Here is a 22,940-nt window from a genome sequence, read left to right on the forward strand (position 1 = left end):
AACAACTGCTGAACAACGCCGAGTCGCAAAGTTCTCGTCTTTTCCACCACTCTCTCGCCTGTACTATTGTAACTGACTGGAAAACTGAAGTTTTGCCAAACTTGCGATCTTAAAGAGGCTGGCGGAGCGTCTAACTCTTGTGGAACACCACTTGCCATCCTCGCTTTCGCTGCTCACTAACTGACTGGACCGGCGGACCCTACAAAAAACTGCAGAGTGCCAGAATGTAGACGGGCTCTGATAGAGCGCATACATAGGCGGAGCTCTGCTGCATCGGCGCCAATCAGAGCTTCAGAGCTAAAGCGGGGCAACAGATTAGCTGTCCATAAAGAACCCACGGATCTAACAGTAGTTCCGCATTACATTAATTATTTTGCACGCAAGTTTTTTTTACTTTCATACTGTGTATTCTCCATTTAAATTCATGCACCGAACCGTGACCCCCGTACCGATTCGGTTCGAAAGAATAGATGTACCGTTCCACCCCTAACTCAGAGGTACATATTGGTACCAAAAGAGAGCATATTACTACCTCAAAGATACATATTAATATGTATAAGGTATTTGTTGGTACCATATGTATACACATCATTACCTAATAGTACATATTCAGAGCTGAGGGTACCGTCCCAGTTACAACGTTTGTACCTTTATTTCTGAGCATGTAAAATAACATAAAAACAAAACTTACATAATTTTACTTGATTCTGGACATCACTGCTCTTGTTGAATAAGTGATAAAGTAGATCCGTCTGTAATGAGCAATAGGAAAAAGGACATTAGAAAAAGAAAGGAATGACGACTAGAACATCTGTGTGGAAAACCTTTAGGCAGACTACTTTGATTTAAACTAACATGATATCTAAATGAGTATTTTGCTGAAAACAAACAGGCATAGTTTTGTGCTCTTGTAATAAAACTCAATCCTGACTCACTTGATGGAAAATACAACCTTATAGTTTTTGGAGCAGGCACAGATTGCTTCTGGCATTGAATGTATCAGACAGTAATGCGACCCCAGTTTCTGAGTGAATTACTCTGATTATATTTTCTCAGAGGAGACAAATAAGCTTTCTTGTTTAAGTCAATGGCAACCATGACTGCTGCCCTCAATTCACCTTCACATACCGGAAATTAGGACAGCCTTATTCCTCCTGAATGTATTTGAACGTTAGATTATATCTACAATGCTGAGCATTTTTTTGATTGTATGCCTGTAAAAACTTGTTAACAGCAACAACACCCAAAAGCAGAGTCATTTCCTGGTTTTTTATTGTGGGTTATATTTTGTAATCAAAAAACTTGTTTTAGCACAATGCTGTGACCCAGTGAACAAAAGTCATTAATCCTTCTACGTGAGATATATGCATGACAAGAGAGCCAGTGCTTCATTACCTGCCATGCATTAAGCAAATAAAACACTACAGCTCCCACAATGCCATGCTTACCACACCATCTGTTAACGCCAACTGAAGCTTCTGAAGCAAACATGATATAGGTATCTGACATAAAAACAGAATCAACATAAATATGGAGGGAGACAGGCAAGTGGCCATTCACTCCAGTAAAGCCTTTTTACAGGAAAGCCCTTGTGATAACATTCCATATATGCATGTAGCCTCCTATCAAATATCAAAACAACTTTGATGATGTTCCATTTCTGTGTCAATAACATAACACCAAATGCTCACCAAAATGACTATTAACTCTGCATACTCCATGTGCCGATCCAGATCATTTCCAGGCTGATAAGATCAGTGGTTTGTCTGGGTATGGATTTTGAAATGGAAACCAGTCTAGATGCTATTGGATGGTGTTTTGTACTATCCTCCTGGCATTTATTTTATAATTGTGTTAATGTGCAGAATAAATCGGTTTGGTCGATTTTGTTGTGCCGATATGCTAATGAGTTTTCGGTTTTTCAATGTCAAGTCTAGCAATAAGTCTTTGGAGGGTGTTTGCATATCAGCACCCCAACAGTGCCTTCAGCCATGGGACATCTTAGAACAAGTGAATTATTTGCTTATTTAATAATGACTGATGTTATAACATCCTATAACAGTTATTCATTTTCAGGGGAGAAACCTGCAATATTTTAAGCGCTACAGTTGGACATTAGATGTTGACCGATATATCACAGCCTGATGTGCATAAATAGCAACTTTTTAATTATTGGTGAATTTTTTTATTCATATTATATTAATATTTTAAGTATAGGCTTATTTATTTAAGATATCACTGATTAATTTGCAACTTATTGGTTCAAACTATCGATCTAAATACTTATAAATCAGTATATTTAACACACCATAAAAAAGATTTGTTGGTTTAAATTAATAACATAAGTTACAAGTTTTAGTTAAACTTAAATTAATCACATACAAAATAAAAGTTTGGGGGATTTCTAAGTGGGCTATTAACACAAAATTTCCACCATTGATGCCATCAAACCAAATACTGATTTCATACAAAGAAATAAGAACATTTAAGTATACAAGTTGAGTCATAATAAATAAAGTGAAATGACACAGGGAATAAGTATTGAACTCATGAAGAGAACAAGGTGCGAAATCTCATAGAAATCCAGGAGATCACCTGAAATCTGTCAGTATTGAGAGAGAAACCCTGCCCCCTATCAGTACTACTTGATATCAGCTGCTTTAGTCCTAATTGATGGCCTATAAAGGCTTCTCACTACCCAGGAGGGACACAGGAAAGACTTCATGATGGGTAAAAGCAAAGAACTCTCTCAAGATTTTCGTAATCTTATCGTTGAAAAGCATTTTGATGGGAATGGTTATAGGCGCATTTCCAGAATGCTGAATGTTCCTGTGAGCACTGTGGGGGTCGTTATCCAGAAATGGAAAGAGCATCACTTCACCATAAAACAGCCACGATCAGGTGCTCCACGTAAGATCCCTGTCCAAGGAGTCAAAAGAATAATCAGGAGAGTTCTCCAAGAGCCAAGAACCACTCGGGCAGAACTTCAGGAAGACCTTGCATCAGCAGGCACTGTTGTTTCAAAGAAAACTATGAACCGCCATGGCATCCATGCACGCTCACCATGCAAGACTCCATTGTGGAACGAAAAGCATGTTGAGGGTCGGTTAAAGTTTGCAAAAGAGCATTTGGAGAAGCCTGTGGATTATTGGGAGACTATAGTATGGCCAGATGAAAGCAAAATTGAACTTTTTGGCAGTCATTCTACACACCATGTTTGGAATAGAAATGCCACTGCCCACCACGCCAAGAACACCATACCAATAGTTAAGTTTGGGGGTGGAAGCATCATGGTTTGGGTTTGCCTTTTGAGCAAGGGGTACTGACAGACTTCATATTATTGAAGGCAGGGTGAATGGAGAAATGTACCAGGACATTCTGAATAAAAATCTGCTGCCATCTACCAGAAAGCTGAAAATGAAAAGAGGACATTTCAGCAAAAGGTGGACATTTCAGCAAGATAATGATCCCAAACACAAGGCCAAGGAAACAATGAAGTGGTCAGTCAATCATCTGACCTAAATCCCATATAAAATCTATGGAGAAAACTGAAGATCAAAGTTTATAAAAGAGCCCCAAGGAACCTTCAAGATTTAAAGACCATTTTTTTGAAGAATGAGCCAGAATCACTCCTGAGCAATGCAGACGACTGGTCTCTCCATACAAGAGGCGTCTAGAAGCTGTAATCACCAACAAAGGCTTTTCTACAAAGTATTAAAGTGTGTTCAATAGTCCCTGTGTCATTTACTTTATTTATTATGACTCAATTTGTATACTTAAATGTTCTGATTTCTCTGTATGAATTCAATATTTGGCTTGATGGCTACATCTGGTGGAAATTTTATGTCAAGCCACTTAGAAACCCCCTTAGTAATAAAAATGCTGTTGTGTCAAATACTTATTTTCCCCGCTGTACATACATAACATTTTCTTAAATGTATACATGTATGTGTGTATTTATATATACAAAATAATTACACAAAGTGCACGCACATATATTATGCAAAAACTAACTTTATTTTGTATGCAATTAATCTTTTGACAGCCCTATAAAACAAATGCGTTAACTCAAAAATAGTTGTGTAAAAATGGCTGTTGCATTTAATATTTTTAAGTTAAATAAATTCAAAATTTTAAAGCAACCAGGTAAAGCAACTTACTTAAGTTGAACCAACTTTTTTTATAGTGCACATATGGGTCTGTTTTGCCAAGAACAAATCCACTATCGATCAATGTCTACTGAACATAAAATATATACAAAAATATTATTAGTACACTGAAACATAATTTAATTAGCCTAACTTAAGTTACTTAACACTTTTACAGATTACATTGAAAACCTGCGTATTGTTCCATAAAGTCTTGCTGATTTTCAACCACTGTGATTTTTTATTTAAATCGCCCCATTAGAGATCACAAGCGGGCTAACTGAAATCTAATAGGCTATTCTGCCTGTATTCCCCTTTCATGTTCTCTACCGGTGAAAAACTTCCATTTCATTCATTACCGACTCGCGTTGACATCATGGAGACGGAAATCCTGACATTTGCTCCAGAAAAGAGGAAAGCGCTATAAGAATAGTCTAATGTTGTCACTGTCTGGCACCTTTTAAGCAAACCTAGACATTAAAACAGTTCCAACGTGTAAAAACTTCACAAAATAAACTGAAGAAACGTGTAAAGGGCATTTTCCTGTTTACATGAAAGCCACGATTTATTCAGCGCGTGGTCAATAAGTACACATACTACATTAACAAGCTGTGTCATTAAAAACAAACTTATAAATAAGATAAAGGAAAGAGGCTGTCTTACCGCTATTAGGCTAACGTTACTGCTTCCTGAGGTCCGCTGTAACTGGCACCCTTGTATGAGAAATATCCGCAGAATTTCACACCTGAGCTCGCGGACTTCTGACTCTCCTCAGATTTGATCAAACTACATTGGCAAAGTCTTACGTGTCAAATCCTCCACTCAAAAATTAGGACAAAGACCCGGATCTGGAGGAAAAAGTTAAGCTCTTCCTCATGTAGTGGAAAATGTCTGCAGTCGTTATGCAGAAGAGATGCGTGTGACCTTTTCAGTGTTTCCAGAGCAGTTGGATTGAAACGGCTTTCTCGCATCGACCGTTGCTTGCTGCTGAGCTGAGTTTCCCAGCGGAGGGCGTGGCCTCACCTACTGCGTCACACCACCATCGTCTTCATTGTTTAATTTACTTAGGCAAGGAAAAGTCTGCAGCATCTGTAATGTAAGCATAGACATGTCTTCCTTGAGAAAGTATCTGGGTTTATTAATCCCATACTATTCGTTTTTTGTGAAATATAAAGATATATATATATATTCTACCTTATTACTTGCTATGCTGTTAAACATGTGCGATTACTGTATATGCTACTTTTGCGAATACCTCGTAAATGTATCTACCAGAATTTAAAATCCTTTGCATTTCTTTATTTAATACTTTCTTTCACTAAACTCATGGGTATCTCTTTAAAATGCCATTTACATGGTCGTAATGCTATTAAATCTGTTCAATAATGAGTAACTTGTAATTTAATAAAATAATTAATGAGATGAACACATCCATGAAATCAGCGCTATATGATGTAACTCTCGAGGTTGCAGTACAGTAACATTACGTCATCCGCATGACTTCATCATACGGTCATCATCTATTCTAAGTGAGTGCGAGGATGCCCCACACGTGACATGCTTTTCTCACAGGGATGATGTTACATGAGATCAATGTAATAATAAGTATACACATGAAATGTAATTTACTAAACTTCTCTTTATCTTTCCCTGGAGACAGAGTAGGCGGTTTTGATCTCTTAGATAAAGGCTGTAACATTTACTAATTGCTTTTAATTATAATTGCTTCTAATTGCTTTTATTACCAGCTTATTCACCTTAAATATTATGACAGAATTGAAACATGCTTTCTCCTACATAAAGCATAAAAGTTTTCATTTGAAGCACAATGTGTTAATCCAGATATCAACACCCAAACAGCACGCTGTTAACGCTGTGGTGCTTAAATGCCTAAATGTTTATCAACCATTTCACATAAACACACAATGTCACTACAGCCACTGCTCACATTTGCCATTTAAATGCATAAGATGAACTGTGATGCCCTTTGTATGCTGTGATCCAGAGCAAGTACAGCTTGTATCCCCATCAGCTGCTCACAGCAGGTTGGACCACAGCGGCTCACTGCCAGCAGGATGTTAATCAGATGTCCGTGCTTATCAAATCCACCATCAAGTCTATTATACCATATAAACATTTTAGATAATGTTTTTATGAGAAAACACATATTGAAAAAAAATTGAACTGTAGCAGCAAATCACTATATAGGTATAATTCTTCAATTATATTCAAACATAATTTGTATTTTGATATTCACTTTCTTTATTAATCAGTTGAAGATGAATAACATTTGTGTTTGTAACAATGTCACGTTTCACACTATATTAGTATTCAAATAAGGCCATGCTGTTATCATTTACTTTTGCAGAATGCATTCATACAATTTTGATAGACACATTTATCCATTCAGGCGTTATCATATGTGCATTCCCTGAAAACAATCTCTGATTGTGAATGCAATATAAACACATTTTTGTTTATTTAAAGGGGACATATCATGAAAATCTGATTTTTCCATGTTTAAAGGGGCCATGGCACAAGACTTTTTTAAGATGTTAAATAAATGTTTGGTGTCCCCAGAGTACACATGTGAAGGTTTAGCTCAAAATACCATATAGATAATTAATTATAGCATGTTAAAATTGCCACTTTGTAGGTGTGTGCAAAAATGTGCCGTTTTGGGAGTGTCCTTTAAAATGCAAATGAGCTGATGAAATTCAAACACTGATCACGATGATGGTGGTTTGTTGCAATTAAAAACTCAATTGTGCTTTTCTCATTTTCTTTTAAATGGCAGTGCTGTGGTTGGATAGTGCAGATTAAGGGGTGGTATTATTATAATAAGAGCTCCTTATGACATCTCAAGGAGAACCAAATTTCAACAACCTATTTTTTCATGTGCTTGTAGAGAATGGTTTACCAAAACTAAGTTACTGGGTTGATCTTTTTCACATTTTCTAAGTTGATAGAAACACTGGAGACCCAATCATAGCACTTAAAGATGGAAAAAGTAAAAATTTTCATGCCATGGCCCCTTATTATTGGGTCCACAGTGCTTCTATTAACCTAGAAAATGTGAAAAGCCAACTTCTGCAAGCATATGAAAAAATAGGTCATGTACATTTGGCTCCCCTTGTGATGTCAGAAGCGGATAATACTCCCCCTTAATCTGAACTATCCAACAACAGCATTGCCATTTAGTGCAGAGATCAGCTCATTTGCATTTAAAAGGACAAACCCAAAACGGCACATTTTTGCTCACAGCTACAAAGAGGCAATTTTAACATGCTATAATAAATTATCTGTGGGCTATTTTGAGATACAACTTCACATACATACTCTACGGACACCAGTAATTTATTGGACATCTTTAAAGGTCCGCTGTAATTTTTTAACGGGATCTGGTAAGATTGTAAATTGCAACCAATGGGTTAGTCCAGCTCACCCCTCCCTTTCAAAACACATAGTAAAGCTACAGTAGCCAACACAGGACAAACTACATGTCATCTTCTGAGACAACGTAGTGACAAAACGCGCTGTGTAGAACAGTTTGTCCATTTAGGGCTACCGTACAAACATGGTGGCATGCGAAATGGCAACTTCTTCTATGTAAGGGGACCTGCATTGTATGTAGATAAAACAACCCATTCTAAGGTAATAAAAACATAACAGTTCATGTTGTAAGGTCTTTATACGCCACTAAATAGAGTTATGTATATTATATTGCATTTCTGTCAAGAGCGATCCTTCTTAAAGTTACACAATGCACCTTTAAAATAATATACCATTAATTTTGTTCACCACACAGATTGTCCAAGGTTATTGAGATTGCCGCAGTGAAAGTGACTGCAGAACTGATCTGTTTGTGTAGGTATATTTTCTGTATATGCTTGCAGCCAATCTGTGGGCAGCCAATGCATTGCATGATCCTCAGAGTAGTGTGGGTGTTCATTGACAGTATAGGGGTGCCGACGCTCTCCTGGGTCTGATCCTTAAGAATGAGGCTAGTGATGCATTGCATAATTATGTAGTTAAATTACTGATGCTTGAGAGGACCTATACACTTTGAATGGTGAGGGCAGATGAGCATCTTAGGGCAGACTGCAACATGGGAGACATTTCAAATGAGTCACAGCATGCCATTATACCCCACAGCTTACGTTGCACTGATCTAGTATGATTTTTATAAATTCAAGCCATCAAAAAACAATAAAACCATTGAAACTATATAATCTAAATAACATCAAAGCCCTACAAATTCTTTTCTTTGTCCGATGACTCTTTAGCTTTGGTATTTCAGTGTTAGTCATCAACCAGCATGCCTTGTCGTCCATATGAATTCATTCAATCTTATCAAAGGACTGAATGTGTGGCATTTTTATGGATAGATGAAAGAGAGGTTGAACAAAAAATATGTTGATGATGTCATCCTGGAGGGTTAAAGTTATGACATCATGCACTCACTGTGTCATGTTCTTAAAAGAACTGATGCGGGCAGAACTGATGAAATATTCAAAAGTTTGCTCATCACAATTTTATCCCACTCTTTAGTTTAGCATCAAATACCTCTCAGTTACAGAAACACAATCTTTAAAGATGTTCATGTGTAGCTTTGGTACTATATATCTCTAAATGATAAAAAGACAACCAAGAGGCCACTGTTTAACAATATAAAACCTTCTAGAGAATGAAATGAAAGCAATTGGTGAGAGAATTTTACAACATTCTGAGCATAAAAGCAGATTTACAATCAATGACAAAGACAAGCACTCTTTTGGCACCCAGTGTGTTTGGATCGTTATTTCCTCTGGTTGAAATATATATTACAAGTAGGACTGTGAGATTTATAGGCTAACTAATTACAAGGATAGCTGCCCTAATCAGCCTGCAAAGCATCATATATTCAATACACTGCATGCAGACAGGTCAAGAGCATCTCAGCAGTATCGCATTTGCTTAAAAAACAACCCAGTATGTATAATGAATGCATATTGTTACATAATCAAGTATTATTATAGTAAATCATAAGAAGGTAAGGAGGGTAATTTGACAGCAGGAAAATAATAATGAAAAGAAATAATAAGGACAGACTGGCTAAAGAATATACAGAATTTATTTATTTTTTTCGTCTCAAAAACACAATGTTAATGCTCATCTCTGTATTTGAACATTTTAACCAACCATCCGTGTCGCAATGGTCACGGAAACGTACAAACTGCAAGCCTTAAAAGGTCAGTCAAAAGATTGGGGCATTTAATTCTGCATATGAAACCGTTGGTCCGAGACAGAATTGACACCCAGTCAAGCTCTAAGTCACAGCTTCTATTAACCCACACTGATGAGTTGACTCACAGAGAAGCATCTGATTCATCAGCACAGATTAACGCACATGCAAAGTGTTTTCAGTGTGTAATGCAAGAGGTTTGCTAGATTTTGATTGTTGGGGTTTTACTTAGCATTGTGATGGGTTTGCAGAACGCATAATTGGGTGATTGTTAGACTATGCACACTTCTTGCCTTGTGGATGATTTGTCCAAAACTATATATACATAATAGGAGAACTTTATAATCTTCATACCTGTCAACATTGGGATTTGAAAATAATGGAAATTTCCTGACCCTAACACCTCCCCACACATTACTACAGTGTATTCAAGGGAATGGAGGGAAACTTGAAATAAATGTACTTTTTTTCTCAAACACTTAATTCAAGAAAAAATAATGTACATTTGTCATACCCCATTGGCAGATTTTTTGCTTGTTTAAGGCACAAATTCACTTGAATTTGATATTTTTGTTTAAAACCTAGACTTACAGTGGGGAAAATAAGTATTTGACACATCAGCATTTTTATCAGTAAGGGGATTTCTAAGTAGGCTATTGACACAAAATTTCCACCAGATGTAGCCATCAAGCCAAATATTGAATTCATACAAGGAAGTCGGAACATTTAGGTGTACAAGTTGAGTCGTGGTAAGTGGGGTGGAGTGACACGGGGAATAAGTATTGAACACACTTTATTGAATACTTTGTAGAAAAGCCTTTGTTGGTGATTACAGCTTCTAGATACCTCTTGTATGGAGAGACCAGTCATCTGCATTGCTCAGGAGTGATTCTGGCCCATTCTTCCACACAAAGGTCTTTAAATCTTGAAGGTTCCTTGGGCCTCTTTTATGAACTTTAATCTTCAGTTCTCTCCATAGATTTTCTATGGGATTTAGGTTAGGTGATTGACTGGGCCATTCAAGGAAGCCTTGGCCTTGTGTTTGGGATCATTGTCTTGCTGAAATGCCCACTATCTTTTCATTTTCAGCTTTCTGGTAGATGGCAGCAGATTTTTATCCAGAATGTCCCGGTACATTTCTCCATGCATTCTGCCTTCAATAATATGAAGTCTGCCAGTACCCCTTGCTGTGCTTTTCACTCCAAACCACGATGCTTCCACCCCCAAACTTAACTGTTGGTATGGTGTTCTTGGGGTGGTGGGCAGTGTCATTTCTTCTCCCAACATGATGTGTAGAAAGTTCAATTTTGCTTTCATCTGACCTATAGTCTCCCAATAATCCACAGGCTTCTCCAAATGCTCTTTCACAAACTTTAACTGAGCCTTAACATGCTTTTTGTTCAGCAATGGAGTCTTGCATGGTGCGCCTGCATGGATACCATGGCGGTTAAGTGCATTGCTTATAGTTTTCTTTTAAACAACAGTACCTGCTGATGCAAGGTCTTCCTGAAGTTCTGCCCAAGTGGTTCTTGGCTCTTGGAGAACTCTCCTGATTATTGTTTGGACTCCTCGGACAGGGATCTTACGTGGAACACCTTATTGTGGCCACTTATGGTGAAGTGATGCTCTTTCCATTTCTGGATAACGGCCCCCACAGTGCTCACAGGAACATTCAGCATTCTGGAAAAGCACTTATACCTAGTGATGGGACATCTGAAGCGAGGCTCCGGAGCTTGTGTCGAGCAAAAAGGGGCGTTCCAGATAAAACCCCGGTTCGGGGCTTGTGTCGTTTCCGTGAAAATCACGTGACGATGACAAACGATGCCTCGTTTTCTGTTGAATACGTCATTGCTTCGTTCTGGGTTTCGCTTGCGGTTCGGGGCTCGCGCCTCTTGTGGGTTTTGCAGTGCGTTTGCGTTGATGTTGAGGTGTTGGTTGTGCCGAGTGGTGGCGGGGTTGTAGTGAGTTTCTAGTATAGTTATCATTATATATCATAGCCCGTATAATATATTATATTACACTTAGTTTAGTAGATTATTAGAGTCAATTATACATAGCCTAGTTCAGTAGATCATTAGAGTCAATTAGCATATGTCTAGTTCTAATACCTATAATACGTAATTATATTATATAGCCTATATTAGTAGTAGTGTTGTTATTATATATATTATTGCTGCTGTTTTAGGGATAACCTAGAAGGACTGAGGATCCATTGGGATATTGGAACAAACAGAAGGTCCAATATCCCAATTTATATAAGCTGGCAGTGATCTTCTTATGTTGTCCAGCATCATCAGTGCCCTGTGATATGTTTTTTTCTAAAAACAGAAACCGCCTCAATCCAAATACTGTTAAAAAACTTTTGTTTCTAAATAAAAACCAGTAAACCCTTTTCCGTGTTGCAGTTTGCTGTTCCACACTTCCAGTCCCATAAGCATTGCACTATTGCAGCCCCAGTTCAATAAGCACTGCACTCACGATAATTTGAAGAGTTTCGTTGCAAAACGAGATAACCACCGTTTTTTAATTGTTCAGAAATCTTGTTTTTTGGTTGTGCATTCCAATTAATTTCAATGCAACTGCAGTTGGTTTGTTTTGATTTAAACCTTCATAACTTAAAAAATACAGCTAAGTAGCACCATAAAACAAAATAATAACATGATAACGTAATAATAAACATGTTTTGACAAAAATGTAAAAAAAATGGATTTATCTCGTTTTGCAACGAAACTCTTCATTTCTTTATTTTGTGCATTCACTGTTATCACTAACTTAAGAACTACTGTATAGTTGAACACAAAGTTGTGTATGTGTGAGTTGTGTGTACATAGGTTAACACAAGCAGAGTAAAATACTTTCTTTAATATACTTTATTCAAAAGCCCATGCCATGACAATTTGGTTGCTCAAAATGAATGGATTTGTGTGCGTGTGCGATACATTGCTTTGCACAGCAGGTGTCACTGGAGAGCACAGTGTTTCATGAGGCTTCGGGTAAATGAACCTTTTGGCGAACCAATGGGCTGGAAAGCCTCATTGGTTCAGGAAGCCTTGTTTGGCCATCACTACTTATACCCATTCCCATCAAAAATGCTTTTAAACAATAAGATTACGAAGATCTTAAGAGAGTTCTTTGCTTTTACCGATCATGAAGTCTTTCCTGTGTGCCTCCTGGGTAATGAGAAGCCTTTATATGCCATCAATTAGTACTAAAGCAGCTGATATCAATTTGTACTGATAGGGGGCAGGGTTTCTCTCTCAATACTGATAGATGTCAGGTGATCTCCTGGCTTTCTATTCCATTTTGCACTTTGTTCTCTTCATGTGTATAATACTTATTCCCTGTGTTATTTCTCTTTATTTATTATGACTCAACTTGTATACTTAAATGTTCAGATTTCTTTGTATGAATTCAATATTTGGCCTGATGGCTATATCTGTTGGAAATGTTGTGTCAATAGCACACTTAGAAATCACCTTACTGATAAAAATGCTGATGTGTCAAATACTTATTTTCCCTGCTGTATTTTCTTAGGTCATTTTGCTCATCAAGAACATGCATTGTGATTTACGAATTTTTAGATATTTGTACTAAAAACACGACAAAAATACCAAGGACTGTAAGAAAATATTTTTTTGCAGTGTATAGCCTACCTTGTATCACTGTTTGTATGGCTCTCTTGCATCTGTAAGTGACTTGTTATACACATAGGTTGCAGATGTTGCATTCCTGAACACCTTCAGAGTTAAGTATTATGGCACAAACAGCAGTGTTTCCCTACACACAAAGTTACAAAAAAAACAACCCCCACATCCAAATGTGTGAGTTTGTTTATGCTGGCAGGCGGATGTGCATGCAAAATAGCGGACGTGCATGTAGCTTTGCGCGCAGATCGTCATCCTCCACTCATCTTCGGGAAGTTTTTATCTTATTGTTTCATTGGCGGGTGTCGTTTGAGTGATATATTACAGATACTGCTGCCTGCTTTAGCGGAGGTGAATGTAGCAAACATCAAATATGGACAGTTTAATTTTTTATAGATAGACTAAAAATACGGGAAAAATGCGGGAAATAGTTTAAACAGGATGATGGCGGGAAAGAATGGTAAAATACGGGAGAATCCCGGCAAAAACGGGAGCGTTGACATGTAAGATAATCTTTGACATTTTGTCTTAAATGTCTTGACCATTTACAACATTGGTTCTCAAGCTTTAAAGTATGTAAGCTGATAGTTGTATTTTATGTAAGTCCCTGTAAGGTCAATCTTAAAAATGGTTTCTAAATGTTTCTGAAGCTGAAACACACCACAAAGACTGTAAACTATGTAGTACTGAATTGCAGAATTAAACAGTTTTTCATTCATTTCTGAGTTCAGGAGTGTCGATGATGCACTTGAGCCACCGCACATGGCCCCACCCAGTGGCAGCTCGTGACTGCTCTTCCATGGGGGGGCAAATTCAAAATATGTGTTTGGAGTGTCATGTGTGTTGCTCACGTTTTCAAAATATGTGTTTGTTGCGTCATGTGAACCATGTGCATCACGTGTTTTGTCAAAATAAGTGCCTGTTGCACAGGCGTCAAAACTGTTTACAGTATGATAAAAGAGACGCTCACGTTCACAAAATACACGCCCTTAACAGTAAACTCTGATTACGCATGAGATTATGCGAGTATCTGGCAAACGCGAGTGTCTCTTTTATCATAAACCCTTTAGACGCGTCTGCAGCAGGCACTTATTTTGACAAGACACGTGATGCACATAGGTTCACTCAACACGTCAAACACATATTTTAAAATTACAAACCACACACATGACGGGCTACATACATGTTGTGAGGAACTTCGCATCGTGCGCTCTCGAAAAAGGAAGTCACCGGCCGCCATTGGCCCTACCCCTAACACAATTGCGAGCATCCATTTAGATTGTAGGGATATTTGGAAGTTGAGAGAGACGGCAGCTTTCCAATGAGTGGGCGTGGTTTCCATGCTGACAACAGACACGCCCCCACCAACTGAGAGCAGAAACTCCTGCCTATTTTTCTCAAATTTGAGAACTTATTTTTTTTACTTGTTTTTCATTCAAATTTATTTGGTAGGTTAATAACGCATTTTTCTGTGGTGGGACAAACTCAAAACACTAATATCTGACTTTACAGGGTCAATCACTAAATTAAAAACAATTACTGTGAAAAAAGTTTGTAGAATATTTACAAATAAACCAGACCTAAAGACAAAATCCTGATTTTGTGCCTTAAAAAGAGGACTTTTGAGGCCGAATCAGGTTGGTTTCGATTATGTGAATTATGTGAAAGAGAAGAGGTGCTGGTAGCTTAATGCCTAAGGATCAAAGCCTACAAAGCCTGTTAGTAATTCTTCCTGTGTTATTATCGTGCTCTGGAGCCAGGCACTTAAAAGGAGGTTACTGCAGGGGGTCTGCTTCCAACTGCTGTTCTGTAGGCCACATTCGAAAAACAACTTCTGCCAAATATTGACCTACCAAGATAATAAGCAATCCATTTTTCTCTTACAGTCAGCTAGCATACAAATGGACAATCATTTTTTCCTCTAAAGTCATACAAAGAGCCTCTCACTCTGTATGGAAGGTCTATATGTTTGCGTTCCACCCAATTGTTGCTGGGTCTGTGCCCTGTCCAAATGAATGGGTCTCTGTGAAGACAAGTCACATCGAGACAGTAACTACTTACTGACTAGAAACAGCGCTGACCACGGTCCACTAGAAATAGAAAAATAAACAGTGAATGTTTAACTGCTGAAAGTTTTAACACTTTTTACACAGCAGTTGCGTAAAACTATGCAAACCATAGCATTGAGTCCTTACCTCCCTGCAGATGTACGGAGGCGAAATGTGTGTCGACAGATCAATAATTCAATTTGTTTTAGGGACCATGGGAGACAGAATAAGTGATGTTGTCTTCTGAACAAAAAGAAATTACCTCTAGCCTAAAGGTTAATCAGACTGTTTACGTCATAATACGAAAACGACTGAAGTCTTATGCTGCGTTCCAGAGCCCATCCAAACCAGTGGGGCGTGGGATTTATCCTTCTTGAAGTGTCCTAGCTCCTACTTCAAAGCGTTCCAGACATTTGAAGTGGAACGTAAACAGAAAACATGGACGACCGACCGGTCTTCTTAAGGCTCGTACAGACTACATAACTTTTAAACGTCGGTCCGAACTGTGCAGTTCACACTACAGTAAAACAACAAGTAAATCATCTTTACAAAGTGTTCTGGAGCCATTATATAAAAGCGATGCATGTCGCTAAGTAACTTGGTATATTTTTACCGTATTTTCATGATAACAGATAATAACGACATAATTTCACGCCATAATATAAAAAAACAAGTTGTGTTAAAATTACAGTGTCTAAAACAACCATACAAGCAGAGAAGTACAATTTATAGTCTATTCCTTGAAGATTTCCTCTCACGACGACGCGATCTATGGGCGCCGCCATTGTCCTCCGACTTATTTTTCTGAAGTCGGGGTAGGTCGAACTCCCCCGAGTTCGCCGGTAGGAGGTTCCACTTCGACAGGCATTCCAGTGCACTTTTCCTAGTTGGAGGTAGGATAAGTCCTACATCCCACTGGTTTGGATGGGCTCTGGAACGCAGCATTATTGCTCTTGGCTAAATGGTGCAGTTGTCACTATAGGTCTTAAAGGGATAGTTCACAATAAAATGGAAATTCTGTGTTCACTTTCTTACCCTCAAGTTGTTCCAAACCTGTACAATTTTCTTTGTTCTGGTGAATACAAAGGAAGATACAGTCATGTGAAAAGTGAAGGCCCCCCTCCAGATTTCTTATGTTATTACATATTTGTTACACTTTAATGTTTCAGATCATCAAACTAATTTAAATATTAGTCAAAGATAAAACAAGTAAACACAACATGCATTTTTAAATGAAGATTTTTTATTATTGAGGGGAAAATAAAACCCAAAACTACATGGCCCTGTGTGAAAAAGTGCTTAAACCCCTCGGTAAAACATAACTTAACTGTGGTTTATCACACCTGAGTTCAGCTTTTCTAGCCACACCCAGGGCTGATTACTGCAATACCTGTTCTCAAGAAATCACTTAAATAGGACCTGCCTGACCAAGTGAAGTAGACCAAAAGATCCTTAAAAGCTACACATCATGTCGAGATCCAAAGATATTCAGAAACAATTGAGAAAAAAAGTAATTGAGATCCATCAGATCTGTCACTTAAGATCTAAAACCATTTCTAAAGCTTTGGGACTTCAGCAAACAACAGTAAGAGCCATTATTCACAAATGGTGAAAACATGAAACAGTGGTGAACCTACCCCCAAGAGCACAGCGACGACTCATCCAAGAGGTCACAAAAGACCCCACAACAACATCCATAGAACTGCAGGCCTCATTTGTCCCAGTTAAGGTCAGTGTTCATGACTCCATCATTAGAAAGAGACTGGACAAAAATGGTCTGTATGGCAGAGTTCCAAGACGAAAACCGCTGCTGAGCAAAAAGAACACAAAGACTCGTCTCAGTTTTGCCAGAAAACATCTTGATGATCCCCAAGACTTTTGGGAAAATACTCTGTGCACTAACCAGACAAAAATTTAACCTTTTGGAAGGTGTCTGTCCCATTACGTCTGGCGTAAAAGTAACACCGTATTTCAGAAAAATCATTTCAACAGTAAAATCTGGTTTGGAAGTGTGATGGTCTGGGTGTTTTGCTGCTTCAGGACCTGAAAGACTTGTAGTGATAAAAGACAATGTTCGGCCATCTGTTTGTGACCTCAAGCTGAAGCGAACTTGGGTTCTGCGTCAGGACAATGATCCAAAACACACCAGCAAGTCCACCCCTGAATGGCTGAAGAAAAACAAAATGAAGACTTTGGAGTGGCCTAGTCAAAGTCCTGACCTCAATCCCATTGAGAAGCTGTGGCATGACCTTAAAAAGTTGATTCATGCTCGAAAACCCTCCAATGTGACTGAATTACAACAATTTTGCAAAGATGAGTGCGCCCAAGTTCCTCCACAGCACTGTAAGAGAATCATTGCAAGTTATCACCAAAGCTTGGTTGCAGTTGTTGCTGCTAAGGGTGGCCCAACCAGTTTGGTGAAGAATGTTTTTAACTAATCAGATCTGGGGCAACACTGATTCCAATAGTAAAAAAAATTAATACTATGAAAGTAAATGGTGCCCAGAATCTGCTTGGCTATTAATTATGTTAAGTAGAACAACAAAATGTATACAGGTTTGGAACAACATGAGGCAGGTGAGTAAATGATGACAGAATTTTTCGGTGAACTATCCATTTATGTTAGCCTGGTAATACCATCCTCTGCTATTTTGCTTCGCTTCATAGACAGAGTCTGGCTGCGCATAATTGACAATCGTTTTCCGTCTCGTGGGAGGGGCTTGTCTGAAGTTTAAAATCATTGGTCTAAACGTAAGCCAATCACACATAACATTTGGATATGATGTGCTTTATGCGCCGGATCAGCCGCATCGAATCTCTGCTGTAAAATACACGTATGATGTGAAAACAAACCCATCGAGCGAAATACCAGAGGTAACATGGCTATGAACGACTTTTGCAGATTATGTAAAGTAAATCGGGCCAGAGCTAGTTGAACACTATCCTTACGGTGGCTTTCCACTCACGTCTAACGGGAGGAAAGCCCCTCTCTCCTCTCAAACTCTTACACCAGACAACCATAACCATATGTAAATTAAATCTCCCTACCTTATTTTCTGGTTAATCAGGAATGTCACCAAAGAATGCTTGCCCACGCGTCCTCCACCATTACCTGTGAACAATATAATTCCTTTCCATGATTTCTCGATCGTTGTGCACGTCAAGCTGTGCTGCACACAGTTTCTCGCTGACGATCGGTAAAGTTGATAAATTAAACTTTTCCAAAAACTTGTCGGGAGCAGGGCAACAACATAATCTCCATTCAAATGTTTAACAAACACTTTTCTTGTTCGGGTTTAAGTTGGCAAGTGCCGGTTCTCCACAACAGAGCTTTCTGTGTCTCCATGTCCACAACAGACTACAACCGTGATTCGGCGTTTAGCGTCTACGTCACGGCTCTCAGAACGCACTCTGTTCGTTGATTGGACGGTCGTTTTGAGAACGGTGGAAAACGGTTTGAATTGGAGGTATCTCAGAATGATTACACAAGCGTACTGAAATTTAGCCGAAGTACGAAGTCTGAAGAAGTCAGGCTACATTTATGTAAGGGATAAAGTAAAAACAGACAGTTGTTATCGAAGAAATAAGCAACAACAGTGTGATCAGAACCCGAAGCGAAGTGGAGGGTCTTGTATTACACTGAAAGGAATTATTAACAACCAACTGGCTCTACATTATGACTATTTACTTCATAAGTAAGGTGGGGGACAGCAAATATTGATTTGAAATAATTTATTTGCTAATTTTAATGAATGCAGACCTTGCGAGATGAAAACTCTTTTATTTTTGGTTTTAAGAATAAGACAGGATGTTCAAATGTCACGAACACACTATTTGGTTTAATCATTTGTAAATATAACATATATGTTATTAAAAAACATATTTATATTTAATTTTGGTGTAATATTTAACTGTACCTGTCAAAATGATTTGCAGCATCTGGATATTCATGTGTTATTAGTTCCACTCTGCACTGGACCTGATAAATACAAAAACCCAGATGCTTCTAGACTAGAGAGTATGTTTATGTTAGGATTTTGTGCCGATTTGAAGCTTTAGAGGCTTCCAGTTAATCTTGCGTATGATTTACATTTATTATGTGTGAGCATAAATGGATCTAATCTGCACCAATATTAAAGCTTAAACTTCAGTTAAAGTCTGGCTTGTAAAGTCATGACCGTTGTATTCCAGCTGGCTAACTTCAGTCAAATATATCTACAATGTCCATTTCCCAGAAGTGAAAACATTTAGTGCTATATGCCAAAAAATCTAAGAAAAGAAATTACAAACAATTCAGAGAAAGTCACGAGGAAATCTAAAAGTGCGGATGTGGTGACTTTTGTCACCCGTTATAACAATGGGCATGAGGCAAATGGCATTTCCATTCCCTGTTTTTCACTAAAAGTCACTTCAGATTAAATCAAACCATCTCACAGGCAAACTAGACTGAGTCTGTTTACTACAGTTTTTACAGTGAGCCAGCATTTAACAGTATGCCAGGTTTGGCTTTATAACTTGAGAATATTTCAGGCTAGCCAGAACGAATGTACTTGTACTGCATGTGTGTCTGTTTAAATGCAAACATGCTGAATTAGCTTTTTCTTCAGGAAGAGCGATGGTCCCATTTGACCTAGCATGAACCTCTAATTTCCAAATCCTTTAGCTAACGCACACATTAACCATACCACCCATACTGGGTCAGTCTGCATTACTGTGATTTCTTTGGGGCATCCAGATGTACTAACAACTGGTCTGATTCACCAAAGGCTCTTCACCCACTGTCAAACATCATCAGGATGATGGTTTGTAATCAAGAAAATAATGGCAGCCAGAAGTTGCTTCAAATGTGTTGACTTGTAAGGCAGATATGTTGCAGTTTTTTAGGGGCTGTGGACTGCTGGGAACACGCACATAAAACGATCAAACACATATGCATATGTGACCCTGTCTGTGAAAACTCAACTAATGTAATTTTTTGTGATTTGCTGTTTTCTTCATAAATCCTACAAGAACATTCTGTGAAAATATAACCTTTATTTTTTTAATATTGACTAAGGCTATTGTTTGGAATCAAAATTTGATGTTCTTAATCTCATAATTAGATCATGAGACTTTAGCCTGGATTTTACAGAGAGGGTTGGAGGGTCACATATTTATAGGATGTGGTTAAAATGCAGTGGTGTGAAAAGTGTTGGCCCCCTCCAGATTTCTTATGTTTTTGCATATTTGTCACACTTTATGTTTCAGATCACCAAACAAATTTAAATATTAGTCAAAGATAAAACAAGTGAACACAACATGCAGTTTTTAAATGAAGGTTTTTATTATTAAGGGGAAAACAAAATCCCAAACTGCATTGCTCTGTGTGAAAAAGTGTTTGTCCCCTAAACCTAGTTGGGCCACCTTAAGCAGCAACAACTGCAGTCAAGCGTTTGCAATAACTTGTCTGTTACTGCGCTGTGGAGAAATTTGGGCGTACTCATCTTTGTAGAATTGTTGTAATTCAGCCACATTGGAGAGTTTTCGAGCATGAACCACCTTTTAAAGTCATGCCACAGCATATGAATAGGATTCAGGTCAGGACTTTGACTAGGCCACTCCAAAGTCTTCATTTAGTTTTTCTTCAGCCATTCAGAGGTGGACTTGCTGGTGTGTTTTGGATCATTGTCCTGCTGCAGAACCTAAGTTCGATTCAGCTTGAGCTCACGACCAGATGGACGGATATTGTCCGTTGGGATTTTTTGGTAGACAGCAGAATTCATGGTTCCATATATCACAGCAAGTCTTCCGGGTCCTGAAGCAGCAAAACAGCCCCAGACCATCACAATACCCAACCCATTCTCACTCCCCAAGGCGTCAAAATCTGAACCATGTCCAAACGCCTTCAGCGTCAGTATGAAGACGCGAAGGGTGCCCCTATGCGTCACTATATCGACGAAATGGAAACTCCGTTGCTTTCATGCTAATCCCTCAGCGTCGGATATAGACGAAAGGGAATCCCTGAAGGTGATGCAGTCACGTTATGAGACGATCGGCAGGATCATGCCGCTTCTGGATGGTAACTACTCAATTTATGTTCCAAATTTTTGACCATTGTCGCTTGGGGTTGGGGTTAGAACGACTTTCTGTTACATAAAATTACATCCTAACCCAAACCCAACTCTAACCCTAACCCCAAGCGACAACGGTTTAAAAATCAGAAGACAAAAAGTATAAACAAACTGACATCCAAACCTCAAGTCTAACCCCAACCCCAAGCGACAATGGTTTAAAAATTGGAAAAGAATTGAGTAGTTACCATCCAGAAGCGGCATGATCCTGCCGATCGTCGCATAACATGACGGCATCCCCTTCCGGGATTCCCTTTCGTCTATATCCGACGCTGAGGGATTAGCATGAAAGCAACGGAGTTTCCATTTCGTCGATGTGGTGACGCGTGGGGGCGCCCTTCGCGTCTTCGTGCTGACGCTGAGGGCGTTTGGACATGCTTCAGATTTTGGCGCCTTGGGAAGTGAGAATGTGTTGCAACACCACCACCATATTTTACTGTTGGTATGTTCTTTTTTTTTAATGCAGTGTTACTTTTATGCCAGAAGTAATGGGACACACACCTTCCAAAAAGTTTAACTCTTGTCTCGTCAGCCCACCGAGTACTTTTCACAAAAGTCTTGGGGATCATCAAGAGACAAGCATTTATGTTCTTTTTGCTTAGCAGCAGGTTTTGTTTTGGAAATCTACCATGCAGGCCATTTTTAGCCAGTCTCTTTCTTATGATTATGATTATGAAGTCATGAGCCCTCACCCTCACTGTGGCAAGTGAGGCCTGCACTTCTTGGGTGTTGTTGTGGGGTCTTTTGTGACCTTTTGGGATGAGTCGTCGATGCGCTCTTGGGGTCAATTTAGTCAACCGGCCACTCCTGGGAAGGTTTTCCACTGTTCCATGTTTTTGCCTTTGTGGAAAATGGTTCTCACCGTGGTTTGCTGAAGTCCCCAAAATTTAGAAATAGCTTTATAACCTTTTCCAGACTAATGGATCTCAATTACTTTCTTTCTCATTTGTTTCTGACTATCTTTGGATCTCGGCATGATTGGTAGCTTTTGAGGATCTTTTGGTCTACTTCACTTTGGCCGTTTCTCAATGTCAAGGATACTTCCTTGGCAGGACTAGTCCTTACAAGTCACTTCCTTCAAAGGCTAGGGTCCTCTTAAGCAGTCAGAGAACACGTAAATAGAATAGAAGTGCACATCATTGTGTCAATAATAGGTCTGCTTTTGGTGATGTGCCCATAGGATTGTGGGTGATTTCAGCATGCGAAGAGCGCGAAGGATACACATTTGCATCCTTTCCTGTATATGGGATATTTCTCGAACAAAGGACTCAGTCATTGGCTGAAGTTCTGAGGATCCTCGACATTGGAACAGTCCTTCAACGGACGCAGTTCTGGCTTCCAAGGATCCTTCCTTGACCTTGAGAAACGGCTTTTGTTAGGCAGGTCCTATCTAATGCTGCGTTCCAGGCAACCTGTAACCCGTAAATCACGACTTCAAAACCAAAACTCACGACTCTGAACTGGGAGTAGATCGATCTAGTACGAGTTCACAGGTGGGAAGTCACGGGTTTGACTGCCGTTCCAGTGCACTTTCATAGATAGAAGGTTGTAAAATCACGGGTTACAGGCTTCCTGGAACGCATAGAGTCGTAAGTCGTGGTTTTGAAGTCGTAATTCATGGTCTCAAAAACCTACCTGGAACGCAGCATAAGTCATTTCTTGATTGTGAACAGGTGGGGCAGTAATCAGGCCTGGGTGTGGCTAGAGAAACTGAACTCAGGTGGGATACACCACAGTTAAGTTATGTTTTAACAGGGGGGCAAACA

At 38.9% G+C, this 22,940-nt stretch overlaps 1 protein-coding gene across 4 annotated transcripts in view; it reads right to left on the bottom strand.

Moving 5' to 3' along the window:
• The window catches only part of lepr (leptin receptor), an 81,110-nt gene that overhangs the window by 51,449 nt on the left and 6,721 nt on the right, over nucleotides 1-22,940 (bottom strand). For all 4 annotated transcript variants that reach the window (XM_073870219.1, XM_073870220.1, XM_073870218.1 and 1 more), the window contains exons 2-3: nucleotides 4,812-5,237; nucleotides 692-752 (exon numbers count right to left, since the gene is read on the bottom strand). In XM_073870219.1, the coding sequence (XP_073726320.1) occupies nucleotides 692-693 (2 nt within the window). In that variant the 5' untranslated portion in view covers nucleotides 694-752; nucleotides 4,812-5,237. The remainder of the gene's footprint in view (nucleotides 1-691; nucleotides 753-4,811; nucleotides 5,238-22,940) is intronic.

Source organism: Misgurnus anguillicaudatus, chromosome 8, assembly GCF_027580225.2.
Source record: "Misgurnus anguillicaudatus chromosome 8, ASM2758022v2, whole genome shotgun sequence".
NCBI lineage: Eukaryota > Metazoa > Chordata > Actinopteri > Cypriniformes > Cobitidae > Misgurnus > Misgurnus anguillicaudatus.